The 19808-nt window shown below is 44.7% G+C and overlaps 1 protein-coding gene across 1 annotated transcript; it reads right to left on the bottom strand.

Moving 5' to 3' along the window:
- Positions 1-456: 456 nt before the first annotated feature.
- LOC122934940 lies at positions 457-16505 on the bottom strand. The gene is made up of 3 exons (XM_044290616.1): positions 15734-16505; positions 5184-5233; positions 457-2483 (listed from the first exon to the last, which is right to left on the bottom strand). The coding sequence occupies exons 1-3, from the start codon at positions 16166-16168 to the stop codon at positions 2342-2344; spliced, it is 627 nt and encodes a 208-aa protein (XP_044146551.1). The 5' UTR covers positions 16169-16505; the 3' UTR covers positions 457-2341.
- Positions 16506-19808: the final 3303 nt, after the last annotated feature.

The raw sequence follows: 19808 nt of genomic DNA, 5'->3' as shown, positions 1-19808 counted from the left end.
AACTCACTATGCCCATCAGCGAATACCTTAGGGTGTCTACTTTCCGAAATGGGGTCATTTGTGGGGGTTTTCTACTGTTTGGGCATTGTAGAACCTCAGGAAACATGACAGGTGCTCAGAAAGTCAGAGCTGTTTCAAAAAGCGGAAATTCACATTTTTGTACCATAGTTTGTAAATGCTATAACTTTTACCCAAACCATTTTTTTTTTGCCCAAACATTTTTTTTTTATCAAAGACATGTAGAACAATAAATTTGGCGAAAAATTTATATATGGATGTCGTTTTTTTTTGCAAAATTTTACAGCTGAAAGTGAAAAATGTCATTTTTTTGGAAAAAAATCGTTACATTTTGATTAATAACAAAAAAAGTAAAAATGCCAGCAGCAATGAAATACCACCAAATGAAAGCTCTATTAGTGAGAAGAAAAGGAGGTAAAATTCATTTGTATGGTAAGCTGCATGACCGAGCGATAAACGGTGAAAGTAGTGTAGTGCCGAAGTGTAAAAAGTGCTCTGGTCATGAAGGGGGTTTCACCTAGCGGGACTGAAGTGGTTAAAGTCTATGGGTCCATGAAAACTACTCATACAACATGGATGCCGTCAGTGTTTGATGTGTGGTTTTCATGAAGCATTGGAAGAAGATGCTTTGGAAACAAAATTTCAGCTTTGCAGTGTATGTGGAATATGGATGAAACACGGAGGGCAAAAAAGTGACACACGGACCAAACATGGATCCTTCATGGACATCTTGTCACGGATGTCATCAAAGACACGGCGTGTGAATGAGCCCTAACAGAGAAAATTCCTTTTTCAGCTCCAGATAGATAAATCTCCACCAAAGGTTCTGTAATTAATTTTTTTACAAAAAGCTCCAAATGAACCAAGTTTAAGGCCTCGTTCACATTTCCGGTTTTCATTGATGTGTGCTGTGTGCATTTTCCGCTGACAGCACACATTTATTTTAATGTGTCTGTTCACACATCAGTTTTTTTCTTTTTTACTGGTCAGTGAAAAAAAAATCACAGAGACATGCACTACTTTTGTCCGTGATGCAGAACAAACACGCCCATTGAAGTCTATGGGTCCATGAAAATCATGGACACAACAAGGATGGCATCCGTGTTTGGTGCGTTTTTCCCTGGCCACTGATAGGAGATGTGTCCATGGAAAACAGATGACACACAAAGGGTAAAAAACAGACACTCGGACCAAACACGGATCCTTCACGGAAATCTTCATGAATGAAACAAGGAATGATTTTTTTCACATGTGTCAAATGCAGAAGGAAATGTGAACGAGGCCTAAGAATGATTCTATCATGTCAAAGTCCACCATGGTATAGAAAATAAAGACCCAGCTGTCTATTCAGAGTCCACCCAAAACACCAAAAAGCTCACCAGTGTGTTTTTGATCTTAAAAGGGTTTTCCCACAGAGACAGTGCTAGGGGGATTACTGTTCTCGAGGTCTTTGAGGATCCCAGTAGTCAGACCACCAGTGATCAAACACATCCACAATTTTAAGGGGGTTTTCCGACACTTTAATACTGATGACCTATCCTCTGGACAGTTCATCAGTATCTGATCAGTGGGGGTCTGACACTTGGTACCCCCGCCGATCAGCTGTTTGAGAAAGATAGGTCATCAGTTACAAAGTCTTGGAAAACCCTTTTAAATCTTTTGTGGGAAAACCCCTTCAAAAGCATAGCCCTCTTAAAAGGAACACCACTTTGTGAAGACCACCCATTTATCTAGACCAGAATTGCTGTGGGAGATTTTCAGTCCATCATATACTATATTGTCCTCTTATTTTTTTTAAAGGACCACCACTGTAAAAGACCAATTTCCAGTGCGATTTTGGCCACTTCTAAGAGGTTTCACCTTAAATCAAAAATTGATTAACAACTTGTCCTGACCTGTGTGCCTGGATTTGGCCACCGCTGGTCTTAGTACTGGATTGCATTGTATGTCTTACACTCCTAGAGCTCCGTTCAAGCCTACAGGTCATCGGCCTACCAGAAATGAATTTCAGTAGATTCCACTACATCCTCTTGTCCTGCTGGGAAGGTATATAATTATCATGCTATTAACTCACTGGGTTGCACCCCATTGTGGAACTGGGTGCAGTTAGAGGACATTTTAATTATCGCATTTTGCAGATCCATAGTAACTCAACAGGACAGCGGCTTGCCTAGGGACAGCCCATCTTAATGACATATTGACGATAATATATTTAAATATAATAGTTAAGTAAATACACTAATAACCGAGTGCTATCTATGAAGCAAATTAAAGTTGGAGAGCTGGTGGAGGTCAGGGTTTGAGCTTGGACATGCTTTGGCTCTCACATTTTTTGGCAGTGCATTGAGGGGACGGGGTGGAGTTGTGAGTATTCTTCTTCAATGCTCTCCATCAGGGCTTCCTCCGTGTCATCATAGGCAATAGGGTTGTCTGCTTCCGTAGGATCAGGACACGTGTGTGACGGCCTAAGAATCAACAGAACAAAGATAAAATGTTCAGAATGTGCAGCTTTTCAGGTTCTTATTTTTTAGAGTCACAATTACTGTAGAAGTCCCATATCCGGATGGTCCATAAGTGAAAATCACATTGCATTATGGTGGATATTAGAGGTAAGGGGAGTGGGGTTTCCACAAAGTGACCAGTCTGTGGTACCCCGGAGGGGTTTTTACTCCCCTGTCCCTAGAGAGAGGTTAGGGCAATGGAAAAATCTGTGTATGTGGTCCTAAACAAGGATCATGAAAAAATGTCATGAAGCTATTGTGGATCATGGTTAAAGGGGGTTTCCGACATTCTGATATTGATCTGTCCTCAGGACAGGTCTAAGAAACCCGAGACCCCACCTGTTTTAGGAGGACGTGGTACTCTAGTGAGCACTGTGGTCTCCTTGCATCTTACGAAGCACAGCGCTGTACATTGTATACTGGCTGTGCTTGGTATTGCAAATCAGCCCTATTCACTTGAAAGGGACTGAGCTGCGCCTAGGCTGTGTGACCGATGAATGTGATGTCACTGGCCGAGGAAGAGGCCGCAGTGTTCAACGGAGCCCCACAACATCTGATCTGATCGGTGGGGTTGCTGGAAGTGCGATCGCCGCAGATCTGATATTAATGACCTTTACTGAGGATAGGTCATTTATATCAAAATCTCAGACAACCCCTTTAATTTTCTAGCCTAGAAGATTAAAATCAAGAAACTAATCAGGGTGGACAGCAATATTTACAGTAGCCTTGGATGTAGTGGGCCATCACTTAGTTCCAACCAGGACTTAAAACTTTTCACATAGTGCTAAGGTCATAAGACGGTCCAAGACACTCTCCTCAGTGTCTTCAATACAAGGACAATCAGCTATAACACTTGTATTCCCCATGAACTAACAATCCTGTAGAATAATTTCCTACAACTCTATTATTCCTCCTAGAAAATAATGAATAAACTGATAACTGGGCCTGACCTCCCAGCACTGCCGGGGGTTACATAGTATTGTATTGATTTATGATGCTATGTAACCCTTACAGTTCTGGAATGTATTAGATGACACTAACAGCATTATGTCAGTGTCATCTAATACGTTTTTAGTACTGTAAGGATTACATAGCATCATAAATCAATATAATGCTATGTGAGGAATAACAGAGAAACAACAAAACCGAGAGTCCTAAGGCAAAGGTTCACATTAGACATTGTCCTGACTTCATAATTAGCTAAGCAAGGATCTTTCATTACTTACTAAACTGATGGGTAGCTCTAAAAACCTGGCCCTACCACTGAGGGTATACAATCTAATTAAAGGGGTTGTCCCATGAGTAATATTCTACATTTCTCAAAACCAGCACCTGGATCTGAATATTTTTGTAATGGCATGCAATTAAAATTTTTGGATAGCCACTGAGTTAGGCTAGGACTACACTGGCAAGCGCCTGACTGTATAGGGAGGGTGCTTAGGGACTGATAGTCCTCCCCATTCCCCCCTTTTCCCCTAGGGCGTTTAGGGAGTCTGGCCCCATCACGTTAATTGTACCCTATATGTCACCATGTATTCCTAGCCTTATTTGCTGAAATCGCGCCACCTGCTGTTTGCTCTTTTTCAATATTCTTTGCCACTGAGATGGAAGTACATGCTCTGTTCCATCCTTCAACTACCACCAGCTGCAGCAGAAAGGGCACACCCCTGAGAAAGGAAACGCCCCCCCCCCCCCCCACACACACACACACACACAGCTGCTAGCTTGAATTAATCTGGCAGAGCAATTGGAGCAATGAGTGGAGAGATCCCTGGATCCATGTGAGGTACAGGGCTGGTTCTAAGTAACTGGCATGTACTATATGAAACTGGATAATTTTTTACATTAATCATGGGATACCCCCTTTACTGGTAAGCGCCTTTGGTTGTAAGGCCAAAGTACATTTTACCATGGCTAGAAGATGATGCCATGTATGGTCCAAACACCACCTTGTTCACTTTCCACAAGCAGTTAAAGGGGTGTTCCGGGCTCTTAAAATTGATAGCATAGGTCGTCAATATCTGATCAGTGGGGGTCAGACTCCCAGCACCACCACCAATCAGTTAGTTGTTCCCTGCAGCTGCAGTGTAATGGCCGTGCTGGGTTACTCCAGCTCACTTCCTATTCACTTGAATGTGGGCTGACCTGCCATAACCCAGCACAATCACTACACTGACAGTGCTAGTTCCGAAATCTGCAAGGAACAGCTAATCGGTGGGGGTGATGGGTGTCGAACCCCCACCAATCAGTAGCCCGGAGCATCCCTTTAAGAGTACAAAAGTATGATTAGGGGTCTTTAGAGTCATTTTATGGCAGTGTGCACTGTGATATCTGGCATAGTACCTAAAATCAACTACAATATCTAGGCCAATCCAATCAGAGCTGGGTGAATACAGTTGAACTCAGATTTAGGTATGTCATTCTTCAAGTCCTTAGACTCTATGGAGTATCCATGTATAGTTTCAAATAATATAAATTATTTATGGGCTGAAACAACCCATGGATTTCTGGGAATTCATCACATACTACTGCTTTTTGTCATATCAGTTCTTTATTGGGACAAGTTGTCTATGGGTGTTATTCTTTCGACTATTTTCCCCTGCAGTTCAGACAATCTGCCTCAATCAGACCCTCATACCTTAAGGATATTTTTTGCGTACATACTTGGGTAAGTTGTTGTTTTCAAGGTCAAAGATCCCTGTGGTTCCTGGAGCCTGAAATGTAGAAAACATTGTTTATTTGTTGGACGACTTTACCTTCTGTAACCATTTGCTGTTGGCACATCATCCACAAGGAACAGAACAAGTGAGGCTGACAAAGGATGTGATTCAGAAACGGACTACTTCCTGAGTTTGCATGTTATATTCAGCCTAATGTACTGTGTGCATTTAATGCAATGACAATCCTGGGTGTGCACATAACTTACTCATTAACTTTTATTAGCTCTTTCTGGGAGGGTGATGGCAGCAATACTTCTACTGAGTTTTACGAGTTTAAAAAAATAAAAAAAATGAACATTTTTTGGCATCACCAAATCCTAAGACTCATCATTTTTTTTATTTTTCTTTCTATGGAGCAGTTTGAGCGCTTGATTTTTGTGGAACAAAATTTAGTTTTCATTGGTATCATTCTGGGGTACTGTACATGACACTTTTTGATAGCTTTTTTATTATGGTGTTAACAGTACAGGATAAATTACATGATAATTGTGTAGTGCAGGTTGTTATGGATGCGGTGATACCAAATATGTGGAGGGGATTTTATTTTTGCAATTTTCACCTGCAAGCGTTTTGAACCAGAGGGCTGCTGTAAGTACAATAGTAACTGTATAAATTCCTTTGCACTGAGCTCCCCAAAGTGGTGGTTTCCAGCAGCCACATTTAGAATATACCCTGTGAGGAGAAGAAGACACAGAGCCATATGGGGAGATTTATCAATGTATTTAAGCCAGCTATATGGTGTAAATACACATAGGGACATTTACAAAAGATTTTTTGCAACAATTGTAACCTTCTCGTCACTTTTCCGAAGTCGCGAGAAAAGGGGTGGGTATTAGAGGGAAGGGCAAGGGTTCACGCGGACTGCCAGAGATGCGCCTAATTTATTAGGAGTCATCTGCCTCTTTATAAATAAGGTGCATTTCACGGGCGCAGAAGGATCAAGGCTGATGTATGGGAATGTCAGTCTTGATAAATGACTGTATAATAATGTGTTCAGACAGAGCGTCATATTTATGAACCAACTGTCCGCTTTTTCTGAAATATGAGCTCTCCTCCAATTAATAAAAAAAAAATCATAATTTGTTATATAGCTCATTGACAGATGAGCATTTTGCTGTGAACCCTATAAGATCTGTGTCCCTAGTAGGACACCATGTAATTGATCAACTTATCAGGAGATCCTTCTAACAAACAGGGATAGCTTGAAGCAGAAAAACCTTTTTAAAGGCCCCTTTTTACTGGTGAATTGAGCAGAAAATTGTCAGGAAGGAATCATACCTTCCCGACCATTGTTTGCTCGTCAGTTGAGGAGACCGCTGTATGTACATGCAGTATGGGGAGGAGAGAATGCTAATGCCACCGCTCGTCCCCATACAGAATCATTATTTGCTGGCAGCAGACACCAGAATCTGCTGCCGGCAAACAATGATTTAGGTAATCGCACCAACGATCCTATTACCAGATGAATGAGCGTTTCGGCTGCACCTTTACAAAGGCAGATTATTGCAAATGAGCGTTCCTACGAACGATTGTTAGAAATTATCTGCCCACTGCTCGGGCAGTACAAATGGGCCTTAAAGGATATGTACGGTAAACCTTCGGAGGCAATTTTTTATGATTGCATGTTACAAATTCTTGGCTAAAAATCATTTTTTCAATTGGCCTTTATTAAAAATATTGAGCTGTTCTGTCAAAAAGGGTTAACGGTTTTCCTAACTGTGTGACTGGTACTTTAACTTTGTGCCGGTAATCTAATAACCCTTATCTCTAAACTTCTAAGGTCATAAACACTTATCTAAGCCACATTCTTATATGTAAGACAAGGATTGAGCTTTCATAATTGTTTATAATGCCAGAGAACAGAGATAAGGAATCTCTCTGCTCCTGGTCTGACAGAAAAGACAGAAAATTCACAGGCTGCTAGTTAGAGTATCTCAGAATAAAGGACACCATATTTCTAATAAAGGCCAATAAAAAAAAATATTTTTAGCTCAAAATGAGTACAATGCAATAATAAAAAAAAATACCCTACTTTAAGATGCAGGATAACAGTGTTTTATCTACAAGCAAATTATCTGTAAAGTGTGCCCCTCTACTCACTGGGCATTTCTCTTGAATTTTAGATAATTATGGCTATATTACTTATACTTAATCATTTCAGAAGAATGCATTAAAAGTTTCCCAGCCCAAAATAGTTCAGAACTACGATGAGGCGTCAGAGTGAACGTCAGGATGTCATAATGCAGTTCATGCAAAATGTTGCTGCTCGTCTGGATAACATCTCTTCTCTAGCTACTGCAGGGTCACCAGTCGCTGCTACTCATGCAATTCCCACACTGGTAAATCCGGACTTGTGTGCCACTGGTGTGCAACACTCTCTGCCATCACGTTATTCTGGAGATCCAAAAACCTGTTGTGGTTTCCTGAACCAGTGTCTGATCCACTTTGAGTTGCATGGGCAGAAGTTTCCCACTGAGTGGTCCAAGGTTGCCTTCATTGTGTCCCTGCTGTCTGATGAGGCCCTTGCTTGGGCAAATCCTATTTCGGAACATGGATGTTTAGAGACCTCTAATCTGCAGTCTTTCCTGGTCTTTGAAGAGCCCAGCCGCACGTTCTCCGCTGCATCACCTCTTCTGCGTCTACGACAGGGTTCCTTGTCTGTCGGTCAGTACGCCATCCGGTTTCGTTCCCTGGCTGCCGAACTTGCATGGAACAATGAGGCTCAACTGGCTGTGTTCTGGGAGGGCCTTTCTGACTGGATTAAGCATACTCTGAATGACCTGATCACCTTGGCCACAAGGATAGCTATGCGTTTTCAGGGAACATTCTAAGCAGGCACCAGAAGACCACCTCGTTTGGCTCCATCCTTCCAGAGGCCAATTCTTCCTCTAGTGTCCATCCTATCTGAAGAGCCCGTGCAAATAGAGAGCCTTGTCTGACCAGGAACGCTGCAAAGCAGAGAACCTGTGTCTGTATTGTGGAGGCAAGGTCCACTTTGTGCGTAATTGTCCACAGAAGCCAGGAAACGCCAATGTCTAGGATCAGTTGGAGAGGTGGTCCTAGACAAGGAGAATTCCTCTCCGAAACTTTCAGTTCCGGTGACTCTTTCACACAAGGGAATCACACTGTCTGTGCCTGCATTGTTGGACTCTGGGTCAGCCGGTAACTTCATTCAGCAAGCTCTGGTCCATCAGTACCGGCTTCCTACCATCCGTCCAGAAAGGCCTCTGTCAGTGGCTTCCGAAAAATGGACTGCCACTCCCTGAATCTGTGCTTTCTGTTATTATGCCCCTTAAGTTGTAAATAGGGGTTCTGCATTCAGAGATGATCTCCTTCTATGTGCTGCCAGCGTCCGTGAATCTGGTTATCCTTGGTCTTCCCTGGCTGCCTCAGCACACTCCAGTTCTGGTCAGATTCTGCTTTGGAGATCAGCCTGCCAGTCCACCTGCATCCTTGCCTACTGTACCTATAGACCTGCCTGGACTTCCGCAGCAGTATGCAAGTTTTGCGGATGTCTTCAGTAAGAAAGATGCTAAGACCCTGCTTCCTTATCGTCCTTATGATTGTCTGATTGACCTTCTGCCTGGTGCCACTCCTCCTCGCCGTCGAGTCTACCCACTCTCACTTCCTGGACACCGAGCCATGGCTTGATTGGCTTGACATCCAAACTCACTGATATGCCGACCAACCAAGCTCCAGCTGGTCAGCCTATCAACCCTACTGGAATAGCCGTGCACCTGAAGCACGTGTCGTTCCCGATCTCCCCCAGCACCGTTGCACTGATCATAGTGGTGACTACTGGGCAGAGAGGCAGCCAGCACCGAAACGTGGCTGGGTAAGTCCCTCAAAATGCCCTAATGGGGTCAAGCTATAAAATACCAAAATAGGTCATCAGTATATAAAAAGTGGGGGTCCAACACCCGGGACCCCCACCGATCAGCTGTTTAAGAAGGTGCTCACAGTAGTGCTACGGCCTTCTCTCAGCTTTTCCTAGGCCAGGGAAGACAAGTTCAACTCTCAAATGTGGCCTACTAGCAGCTCAGCCCTATTCAAGTAAATGGGGCTCAGCACAATACCAAGCACAGCCGCTATACAATGCATGGTGCTGTGCTTGGTAAGCTACGAGAAGGCTGCGGTGCTCACATGATCTTCAGTGCCTTCTTAAAACAGCTGATTGGCAGGGGTCCCGAGTGTCAAACCCCCACCGATCAGATACTGATGACCTATCCTGAGGATAGGTCATCAGTCTAAAAATCTCGGAAAATTAATTCTGAGAAATCATTACAACTGCAAAACATTTTCTCTGCCAATTGGCAAAATTGTCCAGGGATGATTGTATACTCAACCAAATAAGAAATTACATTATTTTCATCACTTTTTTCTTGTATTGTCCACATTGGGTCTAAGGCCTCATTCACACAGCCTTAGTACCACTGATTTTCAGCCGTGAGGCTCAGTATGTCAGACATATTTCCTCTCTGGTGGCAGAAGTTCTAGGAAATATTTCCTCTGTAATATGGCATTTGATAGGGCATGCATTAACATTTCTCCTCTCTCCCCTTTCAATTGACATACAAGATCGGCTGAGCCGATGTATGTGGGAGTTGTGAGGGATTCAGGAGAGACAGCTACTGAATATGTAAGGCCGCCTTAAGGCCTCTTTCACACGAACGTGTCCGGATAAGGTCCGGATGCGTTGCGGCAAACCTGCACTTGCATGCAGATGCTTGCGATTTTAACGCAACCCCATTCATTTCTATGGGGCCTGCGTTACGTGAAAAACGCACAAAGAGGAGCATGCTGCGATTTTCACGCAATGATCATGTGCACAGCCCCATAGAAATGAATGGGTCCGGATTCAGTGCGGGTGCAATGCGTTCACCTCACGCATCGCACCCGTGCGGCAATCTCGCCCGTGTGAAAGGGGCTTAACGGTTCCTGTTCTTCAGAACCATATTAAAGTCTTAGGCCCCATTCACACAACTGTATTTTTAGTCCGCATCTGATCCGCATTTCTGTGGGTCTGCAAAAAAAAAAAAAAACTGTATGTCCATTCCGCAATCCAGCAAAAAAGATAGAACATGTGCTATTCTTGTCTGTTTTGTAGACAACGGGTCCGCAAAAAAAAAAAAACGGATGCAACGCGGACTGCATACGTATTTTTTGTGGATCCGCATAATACATACGGTGGTGAATGCACCCTTATGCAGTAGGCCTTACATTCACCACAAGGTGACGCTATAAGCACACATTTCTAACTCTACGCTCTGTATAAACAGACATCTGGTTTGCTCTGGACGGCAGCCAATTCTTGAGCTCCCAGTGAGGGCCTCAGCTGCAAGTCACCTGTTACATCTCTAAACACTGCATGGTCTTATGTCACATATACAATTATTACATATAGATGTAAGTGGTAGCTGCAATGGTTACCATACTGTTTATTACCTAACATTTACAGAACAGAAATCTTTCTGTAATGAAAGCACTCATTAGTATTTGCTTCATAAGACGCACTGGCATTCCCTCCCTGCTTTTTTTGGGGGGGGGGAAGCGTCACTCACAAAACGAAAAATACAGTAGGTTTATACCACTTGAAAATATTCATATTAATACAAAATGTTTATATTACACCAAGGCCTTAATCACACACCCATGCCTGTTTGCGATCCATAGGGTCGTGTTTTGTCCGTTTTTCTTCCTGCGCGAAAAAAAAAAAAAAAAAGGAAGGTGGCTCAGTTGCAATGAGTTGAATCGTCTAAGCCGAAAAGAGGATTTCCGGAGTGTCTCCAAGCATCAGATGGCATCCATGTGCTATCTGTGGTTTTCATGGACACATATACTTGAATGGACATGTTTGATCAAAGTGGTCCATGCTCCCACCCTCTTTTCTGCAGGCTGACGGTTCACAGGAAAAAAGCATTGAAGTCAATGGATCTGAGATTTACTAACATGTGCCTGAAACATGTTCTCAACAAAAAATTGTGTAAAAGGCGATCTGCTATTAATTTCTTAGGCCAGACATATCATGGCTTTGTATGTATCTATGGGACCCTGCTCTATCTGTGTATCCTATTTAATTGTGGCATGCTCTGTTGGATATTATATTACAGCGATATTCTTTCCTAAGACGCACTGCTTTTAGGGAAGAATAATTCTGTAATATGGTGCAGTATGGGAGCACCATACGACTGCACACTGAAACCCTATGGCTCTGTGCTATGGTGGCCTAAAGGTCCTTTTACACAGACTGATAATTGTGCCAATTCCTGGGAGGAGCATTTGTAGAAACACTCATTCCCAATAATCAGCTTGGGTATGGGTGGCAGCAATCACTTGATGAACAAGAAAACCCTTGTGCCTAGTAAGCAGTAAGGGGACATTATGTTCACTGCAGCCCCTTCAATCAATATCAGCAGGGTTGGACTGGCCCACCGGAATACCAGAGGATCCTCCGGTGGGCTCAGTCTATGAAGCCATAATGGGCTTCAAAGGTCCAAGAGAAAAACTGGATTTAGAGCTGCCTCTGAAGCCAGTCGCTAGCCACTAGGGTCTGTGTCTAAGGGCTTACTTTTAGACAATCATATCTGTTTTTGCGGTCTGCAAATTGCCGATGCGCAAAACATATACAGTCATCTGAATGAGCCCTTAGCATGTTAATCAGTTAGACTTTATCGACGACATAGCGGTTGGGCCCTGAGAGTAATTTCTTCTGGTGGGTTCAAGAAACTCCAGTCCAATGCTGAATATCAGAGTCCTGGAAAACTCCAGTATTAGGCCTCATGCACACGACCGTTGTGTGCACCCGTGGCCGTTGTGCCGTTAGACGTTTTTTTCTGCGGCTCCATTGACTTTCAATGGGGCCGTTGAAAACTCGGCTTGTGCACCGTTTTTACACCGCGCCCGTGACCCGTGTTTCTAGGCCGTGAAAAAAATATGACCTGTCCTATTTTTTTCACGGCCAACGGTTCACGGGCCCATTCAAGTCAATGGGTCCGTGAAAATCACGGATGCACCCAAGATTGTCATCCGTGTCCGTGATCCGTGTCCGTGATCCGTGTCCGTTTTTTCCTATCATTTCAATGGCAAACTTGACTTAGAATTTTATTTCATTTTTCATGTCCGTGGATCCTCCAAAAATCACGGCAGACCCATGGAAAAAAAAACGGGCACGGATCACGGTACAGCGGAACCACGTTTTGCGGGATGTTAAAAAAAAACGGTTGTGTGCATGAGGCCTCAACAACATGACAACATCACCTAGAGATAGGTAAATGCACACAATGTAGTAGTTGTGGTGGTTATTACAACAGCTACTACACTGTGTGACCATGGCATCTAAAGACTTAAAAGGATAGGATCAGAGCTAGCTCCAATCCCGGCTGTTGCAGCAGGATGCCATCTGTATGCTTATAGCAGTCAACCCCTTCTGATGCTACAAGCTCTACTCCAGAGGTAACGCTATTCATTCTTGTTGCTTCATGTTAAGTATCAGCCCCCAGCTCCAATATAAAATGAAGAGTAGAAAGGGGCTAAAGTAATAAAAATATTAGCTTGTGTGGGAATAAGTAGCAGTAGGCAAATGGGATCAAATGCAGTGAAAGAGAGTGACACAGAAGTCCATTTCAAACAGGGCTTTCCGTGTTGCACAAAATAAACAAAAAACATATTGGGGGACATTTATCAAGACCGGCGTATTGTATGAGAAGATAAGCCAAATTTATTCAGAGGTGCACGCCTCTCATATATTTGGGACATCTTCCAGTCGTCCGTCACTAGCTGCCGTAGATTTAAGTATTTCTTCACACCAGGAAACTGGAGTGAAGAAAGCTAAGATAAATGTGGCGGGTCTGCGGGACGCCCCCTTTTCTTGCCACTTCTGAAAAATGGCAAGAAGGGGGACATGTTGCACATTTTCGCAGCACAAATGGCATGCAACAAAATGTGCGACCTATTTACGCCATAAAAGTGGCAAACATAGGTTAGTAAATGTTCCCCATAGCTTTTACATTAGGCTCAAAATACAAATCAACCACTGCTTGGCTAGGCACTAAAAAAACGAATACGTTTCCGTGACAAAGTGACATTAACGTGTGTTACCTCACACCAGGAGTAAATGTCTACTTTGAGGCTAGTAATCGCAGTAACAGTCTCTCCAGACAGGTTCTGTCTCCTCAGATGTCTCTCTTTATCTGGTGCACACCTTATACCTTAATAGCCAAGTACTGGCCCACTACCAACCTGCCCATAATTCCATAAAAATCCAGGCCCGAAAACAGGACTCACCAAAGCCCTTAGCAAACTACTCTTTCCTGGATTCCTTGTATCTCATCCAGCTTCTCTGGGAAGAGATATAGGAGGTCTTTATCAAACTCAAAGCCAATCAGATTTCACCTTTCATTTTGGACAGCTCCTGTGTAAAATGAAAGGTGGAATCTGATTGGTTGCTATGGGCAACTAAGCCAGTTCTACTTTACACCAGTTTGATAAATGACCCCATATACTTTCTGGAGCCTAATACATTTATGAGAGGCATCTTGGAGAAATATAACGACCCCGGTCACTTTTCCTGTCACTGTCTCACACTTCGTATTTGCAGGGTGCTGCTGGATTTTTGTGTTTGTTGGGTAACAATGCTTTACAGTGCTGCCACCACAACACACTGCAAAAATAATATACTGTACAGTGGCTAAAAAGCAATACCTCTAAGTAACAAAATTCAGTGACCAAACAACAGCTCCATATGTAACGTAACCTTACTTGGCTTAGTTTATCTCTTTCAGGCAATCCCGTCTTCTGCTCCGTCACTGGAACAGAAAGTAAGAGAAAAATTGATCACTACTTTCACACTGGCGTTTTGGCTTTCCGTTTGTGAGATCCGTTCAGGGCTCTCACTGGCGGTCCAAAACTGATCAGTTTTGCTCTAATGCATTCTAAATGGAAAAGGATCCGCTCAGAATGCATCAGTTTGCCTCCGTTCAGTCACCATTTCGCTCTGGAGGTGGACACTAAACTCTGCCTGCAGCGTTTTGCTGTCCGCCTGACGGAGCGGAGCCAAGGGGATCCGTCCTGGCACACAATGTAAGTCAATGGGGATGGATCCGTTTTATCTGACACAATAGAAAACTGATCCGTCCCCCATTAATTTTCAATGGTGTTCATGAGGGATCCGTCTTGGCTATAGAAGACATAATACAACCGGATCCGTTCATGACGAATGCATGCAGTTGTATTATTGTAACGGAAGAGTTTTTGCAGATCCATGACGGATTTGCAAAAAACGCTAATGTGAAAGTAGCCTAACCAAAGAAAGCGACTAACTCCACTGTAATCACCATCTGGTTTCTGTCATGGTGCCTGTCATTTTTTTGGACAAAACAGCGCTTTCCCGGACAAAATAGAGCTGTCATGCTATTCTATCCCAAATTTTGGCCCAAATTTACAATGGAGTCTCCAACGCAGATGTGAACACAGCCCAACAGAGCTGTACAATGTCAAAATAATAGAATTAATATGCATTAATGCGGTTATGTAATATGTGGTTAGATGCTACAACCAGAATGGCCAAATACACCTGCTCACCGAAGATACCTGATGTTTTTTGTCAATGCCCCTCTCATTTTTATTATTTGGACACCATTGCTGTTGATGCTTGTTTTTACATTGTTACTGAACACCTTTAAATTTTTTTGTAAAAATTTATAGTAAAAAAAAAAAAAAAAAAGATTCCATCAGAGGGGTTCATCACTGGACTCTGCCTAAGGGTAAATGCACACGTTCAAGATTTATGTGCGGAGAATCCGCATTGAGATCCGCAGGTGTTCACAGCGAAATCCGTGCGGACAGTCCGCATCAGTTGGTGTGGATTTACATGCGGATTTTCCCCTCCTCATTGAAGTGAAAGGAAAAAATCCGGTTAGGAAAAAATACAATAAATTGACATGCTGCTGATTTTAAAATCCGCACTGCAGGTTGAAATCCACACAGAAAAAAACTGCATCGTGTACATGAGGATTTAAAATTTTTATAGAATACAATGTATATGATCTACGGTGTGGAAAATCCACACACAATCATGATCGTGTGCATTTAGTCTAAAGCTGAATTCGTGGGACGATCGCACAAACCATGGATACGCTGAACATAGGCAACGGCTGTATGCACTCCGCATCGCAGTGTGGGCCCATGACTTTAAAGGGTCTGCGATCTTTAAGATGCGGCGAAAGATGGGACATGTCCTAACTTTTGAGGCATGGATCCGGAAGCACACGGAATTCTAAGCATGGAATAGAGAAATCCTATATTTGGCTCACTTGTCTAAGGAAGACGCAGAAAGTGAAACAGTTGTTGAAATTGAAAGCCTAACAAAAAATAAATAAATTGCAAAGCAGGTTAGAAGCACACGCTCAGCAGTGTCCCTAGAAATGATCATAAACAGTGGCACCTGAAGCCCTCGGCTCTGTGGTCCTGGGAAACCTTTGCCTGCTTTCTACTCACTGTTTTGCTGCTGCCCCCTCCCATAGTTTGCTGTATATGTAGGGTTCCATCATCCTCAGAAGATACTGGTTGTAGCTTTGCCATAGTTTTTAGCGTCCTTGGAACTTCTTTATCCCATCTTTGATTTTCTTGGGTTGAGTTTGTCATCTTTGGTCCTTTACCCATAGGCTCCTGCCAAGACGAGCAATCCTCAGACTCCGTCAGTATGTCATCTAGTAGCTGCAGATCTGGGTCAATTGGAGGTGACCTGCTATTTTTAGTTTCCAGTACAGATTGGGTGGCCTTTGCCATCGTTCCATCATCCCCTTTATTCTGCTCACAGGCAACCATTCCTCGTGCAATTCTCTCTCCTTTGGGTATCTCTGTAGGGTGCAGAGGCTGTTGACTGCAGAAGCTGATGACTCTTCTTTTGCTCTTACTGCTGCCACTGCCCATAACAGCAAAGAACACGACTGTGGAGTCTTAGATGAAGCACATGTCCTTAGTTTTGCATTTGTCTTGAGCATATATTCCTCGAAGTTCCATAAATATATTTTTTTAAATATCTTCTGTGTACCCAACCATCAATGTTTAGGTCTTCTGAACCTCTTTGCGCCTTCTGTGTAGGAAAGTTCTGACTTCTGAAATATACATTTCTTGGTTTGACTTGTGATGTGCTAACACTCCTCTCCCTCTTCTTCTCAGTGCTGAGTCTCTCTGTCAGGAACCAGCCTCACACAGTTAAATATTAAAGTCAGCCTGGAAGAAAAGCACTTTGCAGTGAAGCCAGAAGCTGCAGTAAAAAGTTAACTCAGACAGAGGAGTGTCTGGCCCAACAGGCGGAGCAGGGACAAGAGCCTAAAATAATACACCATGGAAAATGTGAAACCTTGGAATCTAGGCTTAAAACAGAAACGGAAATTGGGTGGAACTGGTGGATTTTCACCAAAAGTAGGGAAATGTAAAACAAACTGCTTACATTTCACTGTGTATGTCAAGCAGAATTCACATTTCGTTTAGCCCTCTGCAGGTATATGTTTGAATACCTGAAAATGATATTTTAACATGGGAGGAATGGCCATAGACCCTAAGGCCCCTTCCAGACGAGCGTTCCTCCCGCAGCGAGTCCGCATCGCAGCACCCGGCCTGAACTCCTATCGCTGCTGGGGGTCACACAGCATTATATTGATTTATGATGCTATGTAACCCTTACAGTTCTGGAATGTACTGGATAACACTGGCATAATGCTGCCAGTGTTATCCAATACATTCCAGAACCGTAAGGGCTACATAGCCTCATAACTCATGATAATGCTATGTGACTCCCGACACGAGGTCAGGCCGGGTGCTGCAGGAGGAACGCTCGTCTGCAAGGGGCCTAAAGGAAAATTTCCAGGTGGGCCAATGCCCTGAAGGCCACCTAAGCCCTCCTCTTGGCCAAAAGTCAGGTACATAAAGAGCTGATGCTCTCAGAATGATTTAGGTAGTATTTTGTGCTGCACTGTGGTATCTGGGGACAATTTTAGGTTTTATTCCAGGCCCCTCAGTGACATACATAGAGAAGGGCCCCATAGCAAGGATCAAAGCAGAACCCCACCCTTTTTAATAACCCGTGGGACATTTTTTCCACTGCCTCATTTTGCTAAAAGTTGTTCCTTTTGAGCAGGCATCCTCAAACTGCGGCCCTCCAGCTGTTGCAAAACTACAACTACCAGCATACCCGAACAGCCTACAGGTATCAGCCTACAGCAGGGCATTGTGGGAGTTGTAGTTTTACAACAGCTGGAGGGCTGCAGTTTGAGGATGCCTGCTTTAGAGGGCGGAGTCCTGATCAAGTTTTCCCCTCCGGTAGAAGAGGAGATAATCCCAACTAAGACTGGGCCCCCTCCTGCCCTGGGCCCTATAGTAGTCGCCTGGTCTGCTGCTATGGTAGTTACGCCCCTGCATTTTAACATACATACGGCTATGTGTACATTCACTTTAATGAGGGAAACAGGGCCAAAGGATTCATCTTTGGACTCCACCTGACCTGCTTTCTGCTCTCTTCCATCTTTTTTTGCTGGACAGAATGGTGACGTACACTACATACGCTATTTTGTTTGGGAAAAGGGAACAAAACAAACGGTAAGCAGGTCCAAATGGTAAGAGTCCAAAGATGAATTGTTTGGGTTCCGTTTAACTCAACAAATTTAATGTACCCAAGACCGTGTATGTCTGAATACGCAAGCTCCAGACTGAAAGCCCACCGGGAGACTATGCAAAATATCTCTCTTTCCAAAAAGAAAAGAAAGCTGAGCCTCTGATTCTACCAGATGTTAGGCAGCTATCCTATAAGTCAGTGATGCCCAACCTATGGCCCGCGGGCCAAATGCGGCCTGTGAAGCTGTGTAATGCGGCACGCGCAGTAACAGGACTTTATCAGCGCACTAGCGCAGGGCGCGCTGCGAACAGCACAGGCAGCAAAGCGATGCTGTCTGTGCCCGCAATCTCCCTGCCCAGCGCCGCCTCCTAGCTAATTTATTCACTGCACTTGCCTCTGTGAAATTGAAGAGAAGCGCTGTAATCTCGCACAGGCATCGAAGTGTGCATGCACCGTCTTCCTGGCCTCTGCCAGTGCGCCTGTGCGAGTTTACAGTGCTTCCCTTCACTTTCACAGAGGCAAGTGCAGTGAATAAATTAGCTAGGAAGCGGCTCTGGGTGTGTGTGGGGGGGGGGGGGGCGATATCTGTAGATGACATGGGGGGGGGGTATCTATGGATGACACTGAGGGGGGATATCTGTGGATGACACTGAGGGGGGGGATATCTGTGGATGACACTGGGGGGGATATCTGTGGATGACACTGGGGGGGATATCTGTGGATGACACTGAGGGGGGGATATCTGTGGATGACACTGAGGGGGGGATATCTGTGGATGACACTGAGGGGGGGGGGATATCTGTGGATGACACTGAGGGGGGATATCTGTGGATGACACTGAGGGGGGATATCTGTGGATGACACTGAGGGGGGATATCTGTGGATGACACTGAGGGGGGATATCTGTGGATGACACTGAGGGGGGATATCTGTGGATGACACTGAGGGGGGATATCTGTGGATGACACTGAGGGGGGATATCTGTGGATGACACTGAGGGGGGATATCTGTGGATGACACTGAGGGGGGATATCTGTAGATGACACTGAGGGGGGGATATCTGTAGATAACACTGAGGGGGGGGGGGATATCTGTGGATGACACTGAGGGGGGATATCTGTGGATGACACTGAGGGGGGATATCTGTGGATGATACTGAGGGGGGATATCTGTGGATGACACTAAGGGGGGATATCTGTGGATGAGACTGGGGGGATATCTGTGGCTGACACTGAGGGGGGGGGGGGGTGATATCTGTGGATGACACTGAGGGGGGATCTGTGGATGACAGTGAGGGGGGGTCTGTGGATGACACTGAGAGGGGGGATCTGTGGATGACACTGAGGGGGGATCTGTGGATGCCACTGAGGGGGGGATATCTGTGGATGCCACTGAGGGGAATCTGTGGATGACACTGAGGGGGGGGGGGGGGTCTGTGGATGACACTGAGTGGGGATCTGTGGATGACACTGAGGGGGGATCTGTGGATGACACTGAGGGGGGATCTGTGGATGACACTGGGGGGTCTGTGGATGACACTGAGGGGGATCTGTGGATGACACTGAGGGGGGGGGTCTGTGGATGACACTGAGAGGGGGGATCTGTGGATGACACTGAGGGGGATATCTGTGGATGACACTGAGGGGGATATCTGTGGATGACACTGAGGGGGGGGGGGATCTGTGGATGACACTGAGGCGGGATCTGTGGATGACACTGAGGGGGGATCTGTGGATGACACTGAGGGGGGATCTGTGGATGACACTGAGGGGGGATCTGTGGATGCCACTGAGGGGGGATATCTGTGGATGCCACTGAGGGGAATCTGTGGATGACACTGAGGGGGGGGGGGTCTGTGGATGACACTGAGTGGGGATCTGTGGATAACACTGAGGGGGGATCTGTGGATGACACTGAGGGGGGATCTGTGGATGACACTGGGGGGGGTCTGTGGAT

This window comes from Bufo gargarizans, chromosome 4, assembly GCF_014858855.1.
Source record: "Bufo gargarizans isolate SCDJY-AF-19 chromosome 4, ASM1485885v1, whole genome shotgun sequence".
Lineage (NCBI taxonomy): Eukaryota > Metazoa > Chordata > Amphibia > Anura > Bufonidae > Bufo > Bufo gargarizans.
This window is presented reverse-complemented; position numbering and strand designations above follow the sequence as displayed.